Genomic DNA, 22,686 nt, shown 5'->3' on the forward strand with positions numbered 1-22,686 from the left:
ATCAATGTTTTGATTTGATCATTTGGCGGCTCTATTCCCAGGAGAATAATTTGCCGTCAGCCGAATAAGGATTGTTTTTTACCTTCGCGGGTGATTTTTCAGTTTGAGTTTCTGTCTAATGTTATGGTCTTTTGAAGTGCTTGTTCTAAGAGATGAGTGAATATAATTGTTTTTAGTTTTCAAGAGAAGCAAATTTAATCTTTCTTCTACAAGATTGCACTTTAATATAATGCCAATTGTGCATGTAAGTTTTTAATTAATACTTTCTTTTTGCATATGTTTTGCATACTTTCTAAGGGAATTTCACCACGGCAATTCGGCCACCATAATTTTTGCATACAATTCAATATGGCGGATGGAAAGGCGAAAAGGTCTTATACAAAACAGGATCATTTTCAGCCATAAACATATGACATAACACCACAAAAACTACTCAGATCGTTTTCAAATTTGCACTGTAATGTTGTAATTTTAGTATTCTCTTTTGAATTCCAATGGCTGTGTGTTTGAAAGTTTCATTGTCAAGTTACAGAGTTTTATGGTTTTGTGCATTGAGTTTCAAGCCCGAAGGGCTAGAGGTCAATCTCTAACCTTTCTCAGGCAAGAAAAATTGAAGCCTTAAAATATGCGCCGTATTTTTGATGACGGATTGAATCTAGCAATTCCTTTGTTTTCGAGTGATATATTTTTCGAAATTAAGCGGTAAATTTTAGTTTCAATCTGTCATTTGTGTAAAAACCAGGCGGGTCGCTTAAGGCCGCGCAACTTTGGTAGGATTTGTTGGCTTCAAATCCTACCAAAGAGATTGACCTCTAGCCCTTCGGGCTTGAAACTCAATGGTTTTGTGGTGCGTCTAAAAGACCAGCAAGATTTAAGCACTCGATCAGCTGACGATTCATGGCCAAAATTTCTCCAAAGTCTTTCCACATTGTTAGAGAACCAGTTATGCATCAAACTTCTCATAAATCATGTCCAAAACATCATGAATAATGATGAAAATGATCAGTTTTTTACTGAGATTTGCCCATTCGCTACACAGTCAGTTAGCCCACTTTCGGCAGCCATCTTTTTCTAAATACTTTCGGCCGATCAAATCACAATATTATCGGAATCCAGATAATCCGTTTTTATTAAATCGGAATAGATCATCGGATTAGATAAACAAAAAAAAATGTCTTGACGATTGTCGGAAGAGAGAATTAAAGGCTCCTAGGCCGGAGCAAAAAGTTTCGAGAATGTGTAAAGTTATATTAAACTTGTCCTGTTGTTTGAAAAGTTTTTTAATATTTCCCGCTTTATAGGGAAATGTTTTTAAAATCGGCTTTTTAGGGAGGTTCGATGTAAACTTTTGAAAGCGGTCGCGCGATCTGAAAGCGTGTGATAATAGAATGAATAAGTGTCAGTAGCTAGTCTTTCCAAAGCTTTAGCGTATGCTATTTTATTACTATTGAGATAAAAACAATATTAAGGATATGGAAAACTGTGGAAGTTTATCTCCCTAGTATTCTTGAAGTGAGAGACATTAGTGTACATTAGTGTACCTACTGGGGAATCAAAGCAGTTCACCCTCAGTCTAGGGGTTCGCCAAGGAGCCATCCTATCACCTTACATGTACAACATCTACACCCAAGAACTTATTTCGAACATCAAAGCCCTACAGATTGGCACCTCACTACCAAATGGTCTTCAGACATGTATTATAGTTTACGCTGACGACATTTTACTACTTAGTCCTACCCTCAGAAACCTTCAAACTCTTATTGACCACTGCGCATCCTTCGGTAAGGAACACGAGCTTAAATTCAACCAAGCAACGACCAAAACACAATTCGTCATATCTGGACCCACCAAAATCAAATCGCCGACCCTGACTCTTAACGACTGTCAAATATCACAACAAGACACCCTAACGCATCTCGGATTTCAATGGACAAAAAAGAAAAATCATCTATGCTTAAAGAACCACAGACAGTTAGTCACACTAGGAAATCTAGCTTTCAGAAAAAAAAACATCAGTCATCTACAGGATACATTTCAACAACAAGGATGAGAGTTACCTGAATCAAGTTCGCAAGACAATATTAATTAAAACTTGAAAGTTGGAAACAAAATAAAACGTGCAGCAGCCAAAATCAACCAACCAAAATTTGTCATTCAATTCCCGAGACAGCGCTTCGATTTTTAAGGCCTTGTTTATACGCTAAAGTAAAAACAATTACGCACATGTAAATGGGTCATTGTTTGAGGTCCGGCAAAATTTCCGGGAGATAGCCTATCCGGTAGTGCGCGGATCTAGGTGGATTCCGCCTCCCCCGTAGATCTTTTTCTTGGTAAGTTGATCTTCAAATTAGTTTTCAAGGTTGGCTTGGCTCAAATTTTTTCATCTATGGCTCAAATTTTAGGCAATTTCTCAAAGTTTTTGAAAATGTTAATTTCATTAAAAAGCGCCGGGTTATTTTTTCATGAATCCCTTTAGAAGTTTTGCGGTGCATTTTTTTGCTTGAGAGTCAAGTAAACGATATAGCGCTTTCGCAGCATTAATCTTTGATACGTATTTTGGCGGGACGCTAGTGTGGCTAACTGACAGAGACACTCGAATAGCAGAGTTATGGTCTGTAGCCACCTCCCTCATCGCTTCCGGCATCCGTAACTGCCATCCTAGCACTATTGTTTCTATATACAACACAATTATTGTCATACCAAAACTTCTCCTATGGCCTTGAATTAGTTGAACTTACAAAATCAGAGATGGAGTACCTTGATTCTCAGGCAAGGGCTTGTTTAAAATCTCTATTCAATGTATCGAAGAGAAGCAAAAACGACATTCATCGACTGTACAGTATTCCCAATGTATGCAGCATTATTGATGAACGTCGTCTGAACTTACTCAGGCAGTTAGTGCTTAATGAATCTACCAAGAGTTATATCTGCTTTTTACTGTCTACTCATACGAACGTAGAATTCAGCTTTCTCGACAAATGTCAAAGAATAATCGATCTTAACGACATATCCTTCACAGAAACACTATTCAGCAAAAGACACCGTATTATTCAATGTTTTGATCAACTGCCCTCAAATATCTTTGTTGATAAGTACAATGATTATATTCAAAACTGGTATGTTTATGATAATCGGGTTGCTTTCAAAGCAATGTTAGAAGAACACGTCATCAGAGCGAGAACAGGGATCTGACCTCTGTCTCTTTATTTCTTTCTTTTATCCTGTTCAAATCCCTGTTCTCGCATGTTGACTGTTCATATATTCTATTTAACGTAGTCTTGTTTTTTATTTTCTTCTTTTTAACCTGTACATATTTTTGTTTATATACCATTCTACTGGTGATAAAAGAGATTCATATATTTTAATTGTTAAACTAATTACCCAGTAAGCTTTGCGTTCACGTTTGGTTTTTATGCTCTGTGTTGCTCTAGATTGAAAGAGTTGGTTGAAAGTGTCGTCCAGAGTCCAGTTTCCCCTTCAGATAACTTTTATAGTGAATCTGAGGTTTGTGTATGCAATATTTTATCATATTTTTTTGTTTTTTTCTTTTCTACGTGCCAGACTGAGTAATAATTCCAAGAGTGAGTAATAATTTCTTGATCACCGATATAAAAGTTCAGTGCAAAAATATACTTTATCCACTTGAGTGGATTGAAATACATTCTCGACAAAGAGGTCGATACAAAGATTTTCCACTTGAGTGGATTGAAATATATTTTTGATTGACAAAGAAGTCAATTTGAAAACCCTCTACACTTGTGGATTTGGATTTTTAAACTATTTTTCGACAAAGTCAAAGAGATTTTTGTTTTGAAAAATATTGAAAATAGGGGTAATTCCCTGCGACGAACGAAATACACTTGTGAAAATACGCAACATGATTTGTCAAAACTGAGGTTCGGAATTCTCGAGTTATGACGTCATGACTAGCATTTTCCATCCGTCGTGGCGATTTTCATCAAAATATTTAACCTCGCTATTCATGATATTCTTGACGTAATCTTTTCCACGGAAGCACCCGAGATAACCCGGAACTAGTGGCAAAATAACAAAAGACTTTTGCCACTAGTCCGTATTATTTCGTGTGCTTCCGTGTAAAAGATTACATCATGAATCGAGAAGAATTAACGGAAATCTCCATTCCAGTCTTTATGAACGGACGATGGATTTCAAAGTTCAAAATCAAGTGTGAAAATGTTAAAAATTCATTGGGGCATAAATTTTTGCCAGGACAGTTAACTGGCTATCGAAGAAAAAATAGTTACTTTGATATTATTTGTCTTTCTTTTGATATTAATATTCAATGTTTATAATCCGTATTTACATCCAAATTTATTAACCCTTCTCTGTGCTGCTTCCTTTTTCATTTATTATTTAGACAAAAAAGAAATTTTTATATGAAAACTAAATTGAACTTTTAATATCGCGCCGCACCTAAAGTAAATTCACAAAAATTAGATAAAGCGCCAATTGAGAAAATTTGAGTTAAATCATTAAAATAAATACCATTTTATTAAAGTTAAAATAGATGCTGAAAAATGTATCCAATCCAAAAGTTAATTTGTGCTTAAAGAATTTGGGCTACTGTTGGGTATCTAGGGGGTATGCCCCACGTGGCAAGATTTCAATACGATAACATGCTATAGTAGTATATATGAATGATGTAGATAAAATGATCTCCAGTACACCTTGGGGCCACCGCAACCAAAAAAGCGCTGCGAATTCTTCAATCTTGAATTAATTGCAGATATTTGATATGGAGAGGTGGTCTAAAAGATAAACGAAGCAAAATTTTCACATTCATTAATTTAAGATATTTTACCTACGACCCGGTCGATGGGAAGTAAAATTTCTTAGAACTTCTCTAAAAAACTGGCAGAGAGACCAGCTGCTAGTATCATGATACACAATATTTATAAAGGCAAGAAACATGGATGATAGCCAAAAGTCCGTCATCCGGATATAAGTCCGTGGACATGTCTAGATCATCTATCGCGAACGGTTCCGTGTATGTTACCACAAGGAAACTAATTTAACAAAGTATCGCTCGAGAAATTTGATGTAAACAACCTCTATACGTGCTACGCTCGCGCCTATCACCGCGTGCGTGTGCGAAGAAAACAAATTCTTATCAGGGTGTATTTGTAAAATACTCTCTTTTCTATAGTATATTTATTTGATAACTTTATTTACAGTGATTGATAGAGTTAAGGAATAAGAAGAAGTAAGGACAAGAATTTTTGTTTCATCGTTAGAAAATAATTTCAATTACAATTTTAAAAGCTGTTGTTGGGAAATATTTTGTCGCATATTTGCGAATCTTGTTTATATTTGTATTTCTTTTTGCTCGTATGAAAACATTTCCTCAACTACACTCTTTCCTTTATAAGAACAAGAAGCCGGAGCGGCGTGAAGGTCCAGCTGACGTGGCAATAACCGAATGTCGTTCGTACCGGGTTTCTTAAGTGACGCAAAAAAATTTCCTTCCCATCCTCCACTCTGAGCTTCTATTCTTTGACACTTACTTTGTATTGCTAATTTTTGATAGTTTTTGATGCATTTCCCGAAATTTCGAAACTTTTGCCGCTGATGGGATTCGAACCCACTATATACAAGGAACCTATGCTAGGAACGCCAGCGCCTTAACCACTCGGCCATCGAGTCACAATTGCATGAAGGAGTTCAAAGTTCCTTATAAACATGGTATTTACTCCAAACTCTACCCGGGGGCTAAAACCCTAACCAGGGGTTAACTCCCATCCCCATCCCCAACCCTATCCCTAACCCTACCTGACCCTACCTGAAACAACCCTTTAATCTAACCGGGAAATTTGACTCTACTACCAATTCAATCCAAAACATAGGTCAAACATCGCGCGGGTAGGCGGGGCAAAAATTCTAGATCGGCGGTTGGTTTAGCCTGGACTTGTTAGTTTATTGCGCGCACAGGCCCCGACAAAGACAAAATCTTTTCGATCAGTTGCTTTTTAAAGGTCCATTCTGCTGCGCGCTGGACCAACAATTTCATAAGGAAATTGAGGCTCAAAGTCCCCCTAAAAATAAGAACAATTTTAATATACTGCTGAGTCTAGAATTTGTGGGTCGAATTATGAGAATTCTGGAATAAAACCTAAAATGCCTCAATTTTGCACCAAAAATAAGAAGAAGATGACCAATTTGAGGCTCAAAGTGCCAAATAAAATAAGAAAAGCCGAGCATCGGCAAAAATCTACTAGTTCTTATAAAAAAAGAGTTAACTAGATAGTTACTAACCTGTCGGGTGACCTCTTTTGTCTTTTTGATTTCGCAAAAAGAAATTGAAACCCTGAATGGGGTGAATGAACTGTTATTTTTTGTTTTTTTGAAACATTACGTTTGACTTTTTTGTCACGTTGTTTAAAAAAATATGACCGTTTGTACAGTTGAACAGCTTGAAATTTTCTCAATTTTCTTCTTTTATGGTCTGGAAATAGTTAGTTGGCTCATTGGTAGTACTCGTATTTTAAGGCTTGTTCAAATTAAGTATATGTTTGTATGAATTTTTTCGCAGATATGTAATTTCTGCGCAAATAGTAATTATTTTACGCAGTTATGTAATTTTGAGCTGCGCACATATGTATTACCCGATCTTTAGGACTAAGGTTTTTTCTGGAATTTCTTTTTCTTGATTTACTCGATTTTCATTTTAAGTATTCAGTCGTATTGTTGACTATGCTTGGTGATTTTTGTTTTTCTGACATACCTGCGCATAACAGCTTGTTCAAATTAAGTACTATATAAATTTAGGGGATATAATCAGGGGGACAAGAAAGATTCTACTATCGATTTGATAACTGGGGCCCTGTAATAGCTAATTAGTCAGAGGGGATAAAGAGGGCCACCCTATAAGACACAGGTATCAAATCGAGGATAAATAAATGCATTTCCTAATTTTTTCTTACTAGTTTTTAAGGAATTTCCAATTTTACATCACTGGCTCGTCACTGGCTAGAAGAATCTCTACATGAATCAGTAGAGTATCACATAAAAATCCTGCATATTTTTACGACTATATCCCTCATTTCAACAATGGAATGGAATACAATAATGTATTGATGAGTAAACTAATGGCGCTCACCAATCTCGTTCCCTACGCATTATCAGCTTTTCTATGCTTACTTATAGCGCTAGATAATACCTTGGTATTGTATGCTTGCTTTTCGGGCGCGAAAGATCACGTAACCCAAAAACAAAAACGTCAGATTTCAATCTGTTCTTCAATTTTGAAGTCGTTGTAACTTTGTAACGTCAGATTTTTATGACGTATTGTAATGAGAAGTTTCCCCTCTGAGAGGGGGAACTTGCATCAGCCAACACCAGGGTATTCACTGGCTATCTATCAGTAACGTAAATAAAGCCTGGAATACACGGGAACGAGGTTGGGCATCCACTAACGAATTCGTGTTCCTTATACCATGGATATATCATAGACACGGGAAACAGGGCTAGATATTGAGAAACCTAGCACTGTAATGGCTGATTGCAAGCTGTGAAGGGAAGGTTATTTGTTTTCGACCTAGGTCCATTCACTGGGGCGGGGGTATTAGGTTTGCATATCCACTTCTCACAGACCCACTGGGAACCCTTCTCACTTGAAAGATTGGCCAAAATATCATCCCCAGTGGAAAATTATACTTTAATTTGTGTCCCGTTGAGAATAATCAGATAAGCAAATTCTCACTGCAAAATATTGTGCTATTTTTTCCATCCCCAATGAATTTTATGACCTAAAAACAATGGAATTCAAATCCCAAGCCTTTAAAAACACGGAAAAGTCGATCCCCATCGCGTTTTGATCCTTTATTTTTACCTCCACTAGCTGAAAAGATCCTACCGGGTCTGTGAGAAAGGGGTCTGTTTGCAAGATTGACGGGCATGTCCGAGCCAAAGTTTGAAAATCGACCCTTAGAGAGACTGAATTTTAAAAATTATGTCCAATTTTTGACGTTTTTTTTTTTTAGAAACACACTTTTATAAGAAACATGAGGCTCAGAATGCCTAAAAACTAAGAAACATCTAAGAAACATGCTGAAGCTGAGAATGAGAAAATAGCATTTTTTAATTCGTTTTTTTTAAGAACCTTCAAATCAAGGTTCCAGAAATATACATACATAACAGTTAGAAACACTTGAGAAAGTCAGAAAATCAATAGAAGATAGGGAAGTACCGTAGATAAGTCAATCAGACTATTGTATTATCGACATGCGTCCTTTAAGCTTGAAAAAGTTTAAAAACATGTAAGAAACATTTAAGGCTCAAATAGCGGATTTCTTAAGAAACATTGAGGCTGCTTGGTAAAATTAGTTTCTTAAAAAAAACAAAAAAAAACGTGTATTTTCCCAAAATTTTGAAATTTTAGTCCAAATTTCAAGAATTTATGACCCTTTTAGGGAGTCGATTTTTGACTTTCGTAATATTGGAACCCTTACGGAGATTCATTTTTTGTACCCCTTAGGAGGTCTTTTCGAGGGTGTGAAAAAGAACAATCTGACGAATATGCAATCTCGAAACCGTAAGGACTGCGTTCCTCTAAAAGGGCTTGGAATGACAACAAAGTTGCGTGATTGTGTTTATAAATAGGACGCCGTATCAGTTTTTGACGCACAACAAAGATTCTTGTATCAATGAGTGTTTGAATTCTAGTATTTCCTAAAGCAAGCCAACAAAAACTTCTGAGTTTCAGAGGGTTTTCGGCTTCGTCTACTCTACTTACTTGTATCATAAGTGTTGGAGACCCTACGGCGGTTAGTCATTCACTCTTGACCTGCGGACACTGGTTTTTGTAGTGTCCAGGTTTCTAACATCGGTAGCAAATGACTTTAGAGTCTCTCTGTTGGTTCGGTCGGCTTGGAGCATAAGTTTTTGGTGGTTCTTGGTTAGAAGCTTCATTGCGGATTTTCGTCCTGCAATCTTTGTAATGATGACCAAATCTGTTGCAATAGTTGCAGCGTTGCCATTGTCTGGATATTTATTTCTTCTGTTGCTGGCTGCTGTTGGGTCCTTTCGTAGGGTCCCTGCGTTGGTTATTCTTTATCGATGTTACTGTCTCAAGTACTGTTTTCATTACGTCATTGTCTTTGGGCGGACTGATACTCTCCTTCAATAGTAGTGCATGCGAGCCCTCACGGAATATCGTTATATTCATTTGAATATATTACCTATATCCCTGGTCGAGACCGGCAATCATCGAGTCAATTTTTGTCTGGTCGGGTACTGCAAGGATTTGGGCTAGTTTTTCGACCTTCGCGAGATAAACCGCGATCGGCTCTTCCTTTTGTTGGACACTATAGAGCTCCTGTCGTTTCCTGTATTTGATTTGGACTGGGTTGAACTCTTTTGCTAAGGCATTTGTTAACAGAGTGTAGTCTTTCATTGTGTCATTCGGGAGTGAGACAAAGAAAGTATGTGCCCTTCCTCGTAAAAGGAGTGGAACTAGCTTTGCCTTTTCGTCATCTTCGAGTTGGAAGAAATTCAACAAGAGCTCCAGTATTTGTAAGAATTCTTGGACGTCGTCATTGAGACCCTCTCCAAATTTCGGGAGATTGTCTACGTTTAAGTTCCGAGCCAGTTGGGCTGCGGCAGGAACGTTTGCTGCTGCTGCTTCCTGGGCCATAGGATCTATTGGTTCCAATTCTTGATATTCCGGGAAATCGTTGATAGTAGTTTCTTGTTCTGCGATAGTGTTTTTTAGTTCCTCGTGTTTTCTTAAGGTTCTAGCTAGTAAGGTAGAATGAGTGGTCTTTGTGGTTTAGTATTTGTTGGTAGTTCTGCTGGATATCAGAGCTGTCTCCCCCTGTGAATTTTCTGCTGCTCACCTTGGCTGTAACTGGACACTAAGGTATCGAGAAGTTCCGAAACGTCAGATGCCTGTTGAACAATTTTGCCTTCGGATTGAGTTATCAACCGTGTGAAGTACTGGAGTCGTCTTTCTAACTCGTCTATCTGAGTAAATAGAGGTGTGTTCTGGCACGACACGTTTTTGCTGTATTAGCTGTTGTTGTGTCAGTACAAAATCTTCATAAAGAGTGTTTAATTCAGCAAGAGTTGTCCTGTTTACACTATGAAGAGTAACAAATTCTTCCTGGACAGGTCCTATTTGTGTCAAGTTTGTTTTCTGAGTGTCAGCTCTCTCAAACGGTCGGTGATCAACGTCTTGATCTTTCGAACCAGTCTCGTCAACTTGCGTCAAGTCAGACGCAGTAGTGCTGGCTTGTTTCCGTCTGACTGCTGACTGTAACCTTTTTCTAATTTCGTTTAAATTCTTTCTATCTTTGTCTGTCGATAACTTGGTGCTCATTGATTTAGACTTGTACCTACGCTGCAATTCCCCTTGCAGTTAATTCACTAAATTTTCTCTTGCAGTTAATAGCCTGCGATTCATTGCAGCTGATGGCCTGCGTTTCCCTTGAGCGCTTTTCTTGCAGTTGATAGTCTGCGATTCGTTGCAGTTGATAGCCTGCGTTTCTCTTGCAGTTAATAGCCTGCAATTCGTTGCAGTTAATAGCCTGCGTTTCCTGTGCACGTCCTTGTCTCTATATACTAAACTATTCTAAACAACTAAATGCAGTATTGGCAGTAATAGAACAAGCAAATAGCCAAGAAAAGTAACAAAAGTTATGAGCGAAAAGTAGAAATAAAAGTGCAAATAGTCGTAAAGATAGAAAAAAATTTCTAAAGTATCGACTGCTAGTCTCGGAACCGAAGATCTTACAATAAGATCTCGCGTTGAACCTCCATGTCGCGAATCAGTATTTTTGAGATAAATTCAACCGAAAACTTAATGTACTTAACCTTAAATCTTAAGTTCAAAGCCTCCTATGCGATCCGGAACAAGGTTCAAACAATAAATAAAACAGTTTAATTCCCTTTTTTTATATCTTCACGACTTTAGAATAGTAAAATTTACATACCAAATACGATGGTTGCTAGTGAGTTATAACTGCTTTTAAATATTAAAATTCAGTATTTATAATCAAAGATTCTATACAAGAGAGAAATAATGCTACTCATTTACATTATAATAGACGTAATTCCAAATATGGTTATCGAAGATAATTTTAACGGTAGAACAATATATTTCAACGCCCTAAAATCTGTCTTCGCTGCGTCGAAACAAAAGCCATTGTTGAGGTTGTTCCTTTCGTGTCATTTCGAAATGGTAAGGTAGTGACGGTTTCGGAGGAGCTCAATGTTTGCTAATTCTCCATGGTTATGTTTAAATAAGTACTAAATTTGTGAAATTCTAATGTGTATTAAATCCCCATGGAAATGTTTAAATGAGTACTAAATTTATAAAATTGTAATGTGTGTTAAATCCCCATGGTTACGTTTGCGTAAGAGCTGTCTTAACATAGAACTCGTACCGTTAGCGCACGACAATGGTAAAAAGAAATACACAGGTTGTAAAATTAAAGCATTATTTTCTCGTTATGGTTTTAGATGGTTTCTTCTTAAGTTTTCCATTATCTTCACTGTAGAATTATTTATTTATTTATTTATTTATTAAAAGATTGAGATTCAAGGCGCGCCGTGGGCCTCTAAGAACCCATCTTTTTACAAACGCTCGTTGTTACAATTTTTTTTAGGTATAGTTTTGTTCTGGGGCTTCCCCTGACTTTAAATTGAATAGTTTTGTCATTCATTTGAGCATTGAGCTCGCGTGCTCTCTTGCAAAATTCTTTGATTGTCAATCGTTCAATAATTGTGAGGTCTTCTGTTGCTCTATAGGATGAAGGAGGGCCTCTGTATGTCGTGATGGCATGCGCCGACAGAAAACTGTTAAGGGGTTCCCTTTGACGTCCTATCGTAGGCCATCATTTAAATCAGTAGAAAGAAAAGATAGTATACGGCACATCTAGTAACCACAAGTGACTTATTTTTGCCTTCCCAGAAAACAACATGTTCGAAGTGTAGTTGGGGCTTGAGTTTGTCTTGCGAACCGGGTGTTTCAGACCCTGCTTACGCTTATCTTTTAGCAGAATTTGGATTAAGGTCTAGACAAGGCAGTTTTTGAAAAACACGGAAGCTTAACTGAGAGTCGAAAATTTGATTTCAAGCATCGTTGTAGAACCTACGTTTTCAGTTTTCTAAGACATGTAGCAACAACCTAATGTGAGAGAGATGGCCTTTTCATGCTCCTTTATCAGTGACCTGTTAAGAATTTTATGCCAGTGGGGATATTTTTACTCAAAAATCAAGTGAGAATTCGATTTATCTTTTCGAATGGGATAATCATTAAGTGCAATTTCCCATGAGGATCCTTGTTTGACCAATTATTGAGAAGGGAGCGGCGGGTTTGTGATATACAGGGGTATCTTGTGATATACAGGGGTATCTTGTGATATACAGGGGTATCTTGTGATATACAGGGGTATCTTGTGATATACAGGGGTATCTTGTGATATGCAGGGGTATCGTGTGATATACAGGGGTATCAAAGAGAGTCAGAGGAAGGTTTCGAATCAAACCCTAATATATGAGATAAAGCAACCTTTAACTTAAATCTGTTTAAATATCAGGATGAAAATTTGAATTTGCACTGGATACTGAAGAAGTATGGTTTCCAAAGTCAATGATAACCACAATGCAATTGCAAGTGCTGACCCATTACTGGTTGACACTCCAACACCTCAAGAGAACACTCAGCTCTCTTCATGGCAGGCTAAACGCAAAATCACATATCGTATATATTGTGTTTTAGCCGTTTTTCTTGGCGCTGAATACTCTATGATCATTCCGTCACTATTTTTCTACCTCAATGACGTAATCAAAACTGATCACGTGACCGCATTTTACGATCTTTCATTGGCTATTTATTACGTCGCATCTATCTTTGGAAGCTTATCGTTATCAGTTTATGTAGATCGTACCAGGAATACAAAACAAATCATGATCGCGCTCGTTATCTTAGAAATCATCGGGAGCTGTTTATACATTATATATACTTCAGTATATTTCCCGATCGTAGCAAGAATTATACAAGGACTCGGTGATGTTAATATGTCGTTAATAACAGCTGAAGTTGCTCGCGTATTCCCAAGAGAAGAATGTACGAAACGTTTAGCAAACTTGGTAGCATGCTTTTCAGGAGCTTTTGTACTTTCACCGGGACTCAACATTATTTTCAAATACATCGATTTCGAGTTTTATGGTTTTCGAGTAAGCTATGGTAATTTTCCTGGAATTTTGATGGCTATATTGTTTAGTGGTATCTTGGCATTCGTAATTGTAAAAACAAGTAATCTGTCAAAGGAATACGACTTGAAAGAAAAAGACGATACAAAAGAACATATGGTCGAGCAAAGGAGATTTTCACAATATACTTTATTCAAAAATATTGATTTCGTGTTACTGATTTTCATTGGGTTTCTGATGTCGTACAGCATAGTGGCTTTCTTAGACGTTTCATTTCCGATCATATCTGCCATTTACTATAAACAAACTACTCAATACGTTGGAGGGATGTTTTTAGCAACTGGTTTATTGTTTATGATCGTGTTACAAGTCATTAAAAAGACAAGTGAGAGATTGAATGATTTTTATTTCTTAATTGCTGGATTGTGCGTGTTTGTATGTAGCACGTGTTTATTGCTGATCGTCAGTATCTTGAAAGACAAGCATCCTACTCTAGGGCTTGTATTACTTTCCATTTTTGTGCTAACTCTTGGAGTATGTTGGTGCGTTGAGCAAGTCTTTGTTAAAACTATCCTAGCCAAAATGATTCCGTCAGAAGTTCAAGCTTTCGGTGAAGCTGTACGTCGTGCGGCTAGTGCATTAGCCTGTATATCATCCAGCCTGGTTACTGGTTTCATTGTCGATTATCTTTATGTACAATGTATTGTGACTATCGTTGTTGTGGTGGGTGCACTTGTACTTTTGGTGCTTCGAAAACACACGCTGATTGAAGCGAAACCGATCGAACTGAAGATGAATAAGCGTAATTATCAGGTTTTGAATGAATCAGATCTGTAAGTAATCTACTATTGACGCTAGCCATTCGAGACGTTCTTCTTATGATTCCTTATGCTCCATTATTCGATAATATTGTAAGCACGGTTTACTATTCGATTCGCTAACCTTATGATGAAAATTTATTTCGCTTGCAAATCGAATTAGAAAGCGTCAACTGTATATCGCAGCCTAGAAAAGTGGTGCCAAATTGACCTTTTCATAAATTACGTCACGGACATCACTTGCCTCGTCTTGAAATTATTACCAAGGTGATTAACTCCAAGTGGATTTTAGTTAAACTACTTCCTATTCATAAAAAAATCATTTAATGTCTCAAGGGACATAATTACAATGGTAATTGTTTGAATACGGGGCGAGTGATGTTCGTGGCGTAATTTATGAAAAGGTCTATTGATACATAGTTCATGACACTCTACTATTCCACATACCCAATTAATCGATAATATTTCAATGGAAATTTCCAGTCCTTTGAAGGTTTTTCGATCTGATTTGTAGGGCGGGTGAAGGTGAAATTCACAAGTCTAATTATCTTTCTTTCGGCTTTGAAATTAATATTTGATATTCGATTGACCTGATGATTATAGGCACTCAAACTGATTGGGTGTCGCATAAATATTTCTTCCTGAAATCGAGCTAAACCCTAGACGATGCTAAGATCAAGCTATCGGGTTGCTGTCAGAGTCGCTATTAGAGAGTCGGTGTTTTGTAATATCTTATATCTTAATCGCTTATTTTTTAATTTTATATTTTGCAATTAGTGCTCTTATCAAATTTATATTTTGTAATTAGTATATGATTAGTATATGATAACGAGTGCAATTCGAATATAATAGCACGAGTGATTTTTTTGTTATTAATTTTCCGAGTCCGAAAGGACGAGGAAAATTCGAAACAAAAAAATCACGAGTGCAATTTTCGAATTGTACGAGTTATCATGTGATTACAGTCCGATGACAGTCCGCCAGATTTTAGTTGTTTTTGGAAGATAAAAACAGTATATGAAGCAATATTTTTATTTGAGAATACGTAAGGGATTGCAAATCTGTCAGAACGTCAGAAGCGACCACCGCCCTAAAATTGGCAAATATCTGTTCTGATTTGCCAGCTGGAAGGATTTCCCCAAAATTAAGAACAGCTCCTCGTTTCAGGGGAGAAATGTTTACTTCAGAACAGTTATATTTTCTCAGCTAGGAGGTAAAAAAAACTTTCGGAACAGATACGAAATTACCAGGCGATTGATTTTATGCGAGTTAACTGTTCTTATCTACCAGGACTAACACTAGTACATAGCTTACACTAACATGCCACCGCAGCAATATAATATTTAAAGAATTCTATAATAAATTGTATAATCATAACAATGTCAGTTGCAAGATTATAAGAAATGCATGGGGACAAAAAAATAGTAAGTAAACTACACGTTTGGTTAAACGAAGAAATAAAAGATTTTCTTTTTTCCTGAAAATAATAACAATAACACTCCATCTAAATAAATAAAAACGATGGCCTAGTTATAATTAAGGTTTCGACGAAGACATGAAAAAATCTAATTAAAAAGAAATGACTCTTATGTTTTGCAAGCTAAAGTTTATTCCACTTAAATTGGCATTCATTTTTGCTATCATGTGGAAACCATATCAGAGTAATTAGACTACTCGAGTACCTAATAAACGTACAGTAACGAATAAACGTACAGGGTCGAAAATGGAGGCATGCAAACCTAATTGAAGGATCTTTTTAATGAGGTTAGGGGGTAAATATTGGGTAATTTGCTTTCTTTTGACGAGTAGAACAAACCTCAAAAGTCAAAGATGGATATTTATCATTAGAAACAAAAGTAGGCACTTGAAATTGAGGAAAATTTTTGTTAAAATTAATAAACGTACATGTACGTTTATTAGATACCCGAGAGTATCTTCCTTGAGAGTGGTTTGTACATGGTAGCAAAACAAACTTCCAATTTACATGGAATAGATTTTAAATGTAAGACGGGTTCAAGAAACGAGCTTGTCGGAACAGGTTGACGAGATAAAGCTTTTAATGCTTTAAAGATTGAAACATAAAAAATAATCAGGAATAATTAATTGATTTGATTATTGATTGATTTAATTACTGATTGATTGATTGATTGATTCTCTATTGCTACTTTGCCTAATAAACAATAGTCAAGAGGATACTGCGGATAAGATTTATCAAAAAGTTCTGCGCCATCTTAAATAGGGCGAAATAGAAACCAATCCTAGCTAAGGCCCGGACTCCACTCGCCTACGCTTTGATTGTACTTCTCAAGCAAAATCTTTTATGTTGTTGGTCAAAAGAAAAATAAAGATATGCCATTGTGGTCCATTCAGACGTACAGTCGAGAAAAGTTGAAATGCGCCTAATTTTTTTTAAAGTGCATAGTACTTTTTCATGATGCAATCTTTTCTCCAAACTAAAAGCTGATTGAATCCATTAAGATGATCGCAGCGCAGACAATGAAGAGACGTGCCTTCAGGAAGCTAGACTTTTTGAGTTTATAGCTATATACTTTCACTTTATGGTGTTTCTGTATGACTGTCTGTGTGCCTAGTCTAACCACCGTTAAATGCCTTCGGGAAGGTCCCTCCTAACTTGGAAAGCCAGAATTGGAGCTATTTCACCAAACTACTGGAGCGCAAGTTATTACGTAGGCTATCACAACTGAAAAAGTTGAATGTATGCGCCTAGGTATACAAACTTTTTTCAGGTTTTCCAAATAGATTTACCACACTGAACAAACAGTGAAAACACTCTAAGTGAGGTAAATCTATTTTGAAGACCAAAAAAAAGTTTGTTTACATCGATTCACATTCAATTTTGGATTCATATGCTACATTCTACTTTTTTGTACTTTGCCGGTATCTTGTTTTACAGTTTCTGTATGACTGTCTGTGTGCCTAGTCTAACCACCGTTAAATGCCTTCGGGAAGGTCCCTCCTAACTTGGAAAGCCAGAATTGGGGAGCTATTTCACCAAACTACTGGAGCGCAAGTTATTACGTAGGCTATCACAACTGAAAAAGTTGAATGTATGCGCCTATACAAACTTTTTTCAGGTTTTCCAAATAGATTTACCACACTGAACAAACAGTGAAAACACTCTAAGTGAGGTAAATCTATTTTGAAGACCAAAAAAAAAGTTTGTTTACATCGATTCACATTCAATTTAATTTTGGATTCATATGCTACATTCTACTTTTTTGTACTTTGCCGGTATCTTGTTTTACCGAGTTAAGAAAGATATTCCCGAGTTACGACCATATAATGGTCTTTAAAGCTTAAGAAGCTCTATAAACAATAAAGGTAGTTATTAATAAAATAACAGACAATATAAATTACAGTTTGATAAGTTTGAACAAAAATATCAACAAAATGTACATTTGAAAACTTGAGCAAATTTCTTTAAAGATTCCCGAAAAAGAATTGAAATCATTGCTGAAATGAACTTCTGACTAAATTACAGTATTTATTCAGTTTTAAAGACAAGAAACAAAATTAGACATACAAAACACTTTTTCCATTCAATGAATCGAATCAGCTCATCATCATAACCAGTCTGCCATTTTGTTTGTTTTGATTTGCAAAAGTAATATTGTAATTCGTGTTATATCATACACTGTTTTGATTTGTAATCCTTGTTATGGTGTAATTATATACTTTTTCTATAATTTGCATTTATAACACTCGCTTCAGCTTTTCAATCCTAAATCAAAACTAATGAAATGCAATATATAATAATGGTAATAGCATATAACGTAATATGAAAATGTGTATAACATTTACCGCTGTATAATTTACCGCCATATTTTTGCGGAACACTTAATTGGCCGGAACATACAATACGAACAAACGCGCGCGCAAAGATTCGAGATTCCTGTCCAATATCCTTGCGTGAAGCTATGAAGGCCTCCTCACTCGCTACGCTCGTTGCGGGGGCAAAAATCTTATAAGAACAGATTGCTAAATTCCAGCTCGACTGAAGGACTTTTAAGAACAGAAACTTAATTTCCAGCTAACAGTTTAAATGTCTGTTCAAACAGATGGAGAATTTCCAGATGTTCTACACAGATGGAGAATTTTCAGCTGCCACTCCAGGCAACTACATTCAGAAGGAAAAGAACAGATCTCAAAGACTTTTTGATATTTTTGAAATTCCCTCAGGATATTCTTAGACACCTTAATTTTTTCAAACTATTTTTTCATAAGAACAGATCCCCGGGGGGGGGGGGGTACTAGGGCACGATGGGTTACGGGGATGCTCCACTGGTCAGGGTACCTTTTTTAACCTCCATAAGTCCCAGGTAGGGTCGCAAAAACACCAAAATAGAAAAATCAGTCCCTCTTAGGGTGCCTATTTTTGGGAAACTGGGAAAATTTGACAACATTTGAGAAAATCTTGGAATTTCAGTCCCATTCAGGGTCACCCGGGGGGGGCACCTAGGCAAAAATAGGTACGGGGACGTGCCGCTGGTCAGGGTACCTTTTTCAGTGTTGCAGAATTACTAACAGGGTATCTAAAATTGCAAAATCCTGATCTGACAGGGGCGAAATTTCATGATGTGTGTCTGACAGGGTCTGTTTTTGCCGTTTTTGCATGTAGAGTTCTTTCACAAATCGTTTTGACGCGGCGGTGAGCAGACCCCTGCGAGGAGCAAACAGCTTTTTGCAAATACTTATCGCACGGCCAACACAGGCGCTTTGCTGCTGTTGTCTCGCACCACACGCCCGCCATTGCGCCCTCTTAAAGGGATCGAGGCTAATTTCAACGATATCTCTTTTGAACTATTTAGAATAAATGTTCAGCTGAATAGTGGTACTAACAACATTGTTTCCGGAAATTTTTTTTGAAACTTGTATTCTTTTCGAGTTCGAAATCGAAACCTTCTGAGTCTTGCGCATCTCCCACACAACAAAGCAAGCATTTGCTCTCGTCCTCTTTGTAAAAGCGTCGTTTTAAAGCTTATACTTGCAAAATAGTCCTTTCAAACCTAGACTTCATCAGTTCTGATTTTGAGACCCTTACCGTAGGATCACGTAAGATTCCGATTCCTTCTATAACATTCCACTTGCCACTTGAAAACAGATGATAGTTAGTTCCGATACTAGTTGAAAACAATGAAACAAGTTGGCCGATTATAAAAATAATCAAAACATTACAGTACCTGACCCCGAGAATGTAGGTGAATTTGAATCAGACCTGTGAGATGTAGATTTGCATTTAGAAAAATATTGAATGTTTTAAACAAAATTTGAACTCCCAAAATCCTTTCCCAGGGGTTAGTTTCGTTACTTTTGATAGATAGGCTAATTTTTTTGGTCTTTGAAGTTGACTCCCATTTTCGTTATAACCCCCAGGTTGTAGGTTTGGAATGGCTTCATAGTGTGGAAAGGGGTCTGACCCCCCCTTCTTAAACGACCCCCCCCTTCTTGACATCCCCCCAACCTTTAAAAATGCAATGGGGATAGAAATTTTATTGTTCAAAACTTAGGCAAATTTTCTGATTGGGCTGGCGGGGTCCCAGCTGGTCTGGGACACGTCGTAAAAGCTTAAAATGCCAACATTAGTCATCTCTCAGGTAATACTTTCATGTTATGAAAGTACAACAAAAACGTTTTATATAATTTGACAGACTTTTTATGTCGGGTTATGAAGGCTCCCAAATTGTAGGTCAACTAACCCCAAAAGGTAGGTCAAACATTTTCGTTAAAATATCTAACTTAGAACAACAATAAATATTCAAATGGACTATTTTCCACATTTCCTTAGTTCATTAGGAATAAGAAAATACCCTATTAATTCTAATAGATTTCGATTTAGAGAGGATTTATTTTTTAAATGTCTCAATTCAAGTAGTATCCAATCAACTTCGATTCAGATTTTCGCCTGAAAAGATCAATTCAAGCATAACTCTCGTCGTCGATTATTTTGGTCGGTTTTCCAGGTATTGAGGTTTAATGTTTATGCAATGCTGTAGTTTTTTAGCCTGGAAATGTTGATATCACGTTATACTTTACGAAAAACGCGAAAAACGTGTATAAAGAGTAGGTTTTTAACATAGAATCTGACAGGGTAGGTTTTTCAGGGTAGAATCTGACAGGGTAAGGTTTTTCACAGTAGAATCTGACAGGGTAGGTTTTTCATCAAATTTTTCTTTTGACAGGGTCTATTTTTCATCAAATTTCATTTCTGACAGGATCGACTTTTTAAACTCCAGCGGCACGTCCCCGTCATTCGTCAAGGTCAGTGCCCCCCCCCCCCCGGGCAGGGTCACTTTTTCGCAAATTTCGAGTCCCGCGTAGGGTCTATTTTTCGAACCTCAGCGGAGCACCCCCGTCGGTCGACAAGGGTAGTACCCCCCCCGGAACTAGATCATATTTTTCCAGCTGATCCCAATCTTCAGTAGAACAGATCATAGTTTTCCAGCTGGTCCCGCAATTTTCAGTAGAACAGACCACTTCAAGTAGTTTTTTTGTTATTTGGATTTTTAAACGTTCTTTCTCAAAATGGCTACCTCGCCTACTTCACTGAAGTACTGAACTCAGCGTCATCAAAAATCATCAAAAAGCAAAGTTCAGCCTAGAAGTAGACTCTAGTCTAGTAAGATCAATCGTAAAAGGGGTTACGCACGGAGAACGAGTCTCGTGTTCGCAAAGCGAAAGGATTCTATAGACGCCTCAAGCCCACACTAGTTATGTATTAAGAGGTGAAGGCTATCAATCCGCTGCTCAATAGAATATCGTACTCTTTTTCCGAAAATCTTAAACCCCAAAGAAATTCCGAAAATCCAAAATTCCATAAATCTAAAAATTACAACTTAAAACGGATCAAAACTCAAAATACTGTGAATCTTGAGGACGTCATTTAGGCCCTAAATATGTCGTCACCGAAAGGGTGATAAATTTTTAACTTTACTGAAATGAAATCGATTTCTAAGTGATCCGATAGATTCTATCGATGATTACCAATCCAATAAAGACTCAATAAGTAATAGTTATCGCATGACTTTGAGTGCAATACGAGAAATATTTTACGAGCGAGGCGAGCCTTTTTATTGAACGTAAAATTTAATAGATTTAGTCTATTTACAGAAAGTTAATTAAAGGAAGCCAAAATTTCCGAGTTAAGAAAAGGAAAATAACTCGGATAATTAAAGGAAGCACAATTTCCCGAGTTAGAAAATCAAAAATAACTCGGAAAGCTAAAGAAAGCAAAAATGCCAAAGTTAAAAAATGAAAAATAACTTCCGGGTCTCTAGAGAATTTCGAATGTTTTTGTTCGAAAATCTTGTTAGATTCGAATTTAAGATTCGAACGAAAACATTCGACTGAAGTTTCCGCCGAAATTATCCACATCAAAATAAAGAAAATTTTTGTCATCCTGTCATCCAGAAGTTTCAAAATAAATGCAGCAGCTTTTTCAGAGATGTGAAATGATTATACATTACTATACACAGAAAAAGAAGATGTATTGTATTTTTTTGATTGAGAAGAAATTCTTGATTATTGCGTTTCTCTATCAGATTGATAACACTTTTCGATGTTTTTGTTTCGATGCATAGATGAGAAAATGCATACTGGTTTGAGCTATGAATGGTCTGAAACAACATTTTTGCAACAAAAACAAATTGGGGCGAACTTCTCGACTTTCAACTACCGTCAAGCTGTAAACGTGTCGAAAGTAAGAAGTGTTGATTGTTGAAGAATTGATGCTGAAAAGTCAAAGACACAGTTTTGTTGAGGATTGGGAGAGACTTTTTACAAAAATCCCTCGTTACCTGGTTTAATCAAAAATATTGAATTTCCCTCGTTTTGTTAAGAGTTATTGACAAGTATTAAAGAATTTCAAGTTTTTATGGCATAATACATTGATAAAAAGAACTGTTTGGTTTTCACGAAACGAACGAAAGTGCCGAAAGCTGAATTTATTTGCTTTGGATCGTGTCACGTGTGTGTCGATTAGTTTTGTAATAATTTTTTTATATTTCATCAGTTTTAATTTCACTGACTTTTCGGAAAGAATGGAGTAAGAGCTCATCAAAAAATAGCTTTTTTTGCGTTTTTCCATTATTTATTCCGAGAGTTCAGTTCCCTTCGGCTGTTTTGTTTTGATTTTCTCACGCTGCTTACCCAAATGTTAACCAATTTTTATTTAAAGTCGTCCTAAGGCCTCATAACACCCCTCTCTCATTGCATTCTTGATAAATTTTCCGATCCAAAGAGGGGTTAGCCATTTCCAAACTCCTTTCCAATCTCGAGTTATCGCATTTTTTTGTTTTGATGACGTCATCAACTGAAAATGGCTAAAGATTCAGCCAAATTTGAAAATCGTACTCAAGCCTTATAATTATAAACCCTCCCATCTCATTCCCCATAAATTTCTCGATCTAATGAGGGGTCAACGACCTCTCAACTCTTATTCAAACTCGAGATATCGCAGGTTTTCTATTTTGATGACGTCATCAACTGAAAATGACTAAAAATTCAGCCAAATTTGAAAGTCCTACTCAAGCCTTACAAACCCTCTCATCTCATTCCCCATATAATTCCCGATAAAATGAGGGGTCAACGACCTCTCCACTCTTCTTCAAATTCGAGATATCGCATTTTGAAGTTTTTCCCAAACCCGTGACGTCATTGGGTCCCTTTAACCCTAATG

The 22,686-nt window shown here is 36.8% G+C and overlaps 1 protein-coding gene across 1 annotated transcript; it reads left to right on the forward strand.

The window, feature by feature from the left end:
• The first annotated feature begins 12,557 nt into the window (after positions 1–12,557).
• On the forward strand, positions 12,558–14,288 carry LOC136797546 (major facilitator superfamily domain-containing protein 8-like). Its single transcript, XM_067054128.1, has one exon. The coding sequence runs from the start codon at positions 12,595–12,597 to the stop codon at positions 14,008–14,010; it is 1,416 nt and encodes a 471-aa protein (XP_066910229.1). The 5' UTR covers positions 12,558–12,594; the 3' UTR covers positions 14,011–14,288.
• The last annotated feature ends 8,398 nt before the right edge of the window (positions 14,289–22,686 follow it).

Source organism: Clytia hemisphaerica, unplaced genomic scaffold, assembly GCF_902728285.1.
Source record: "Clytia hemisphaerica strain Z4C2 unplaced genomic scaffold, Clytia hemisphaerica genome assembly, whole genome shotgun sequence".
NCBI classification, from domain to species: Eukaryota; Metazoa; Cnidaria; class Hydrozoa; order Leptothecata; family Clytiidae; genus Clytia; species Clytia hemisphaerica.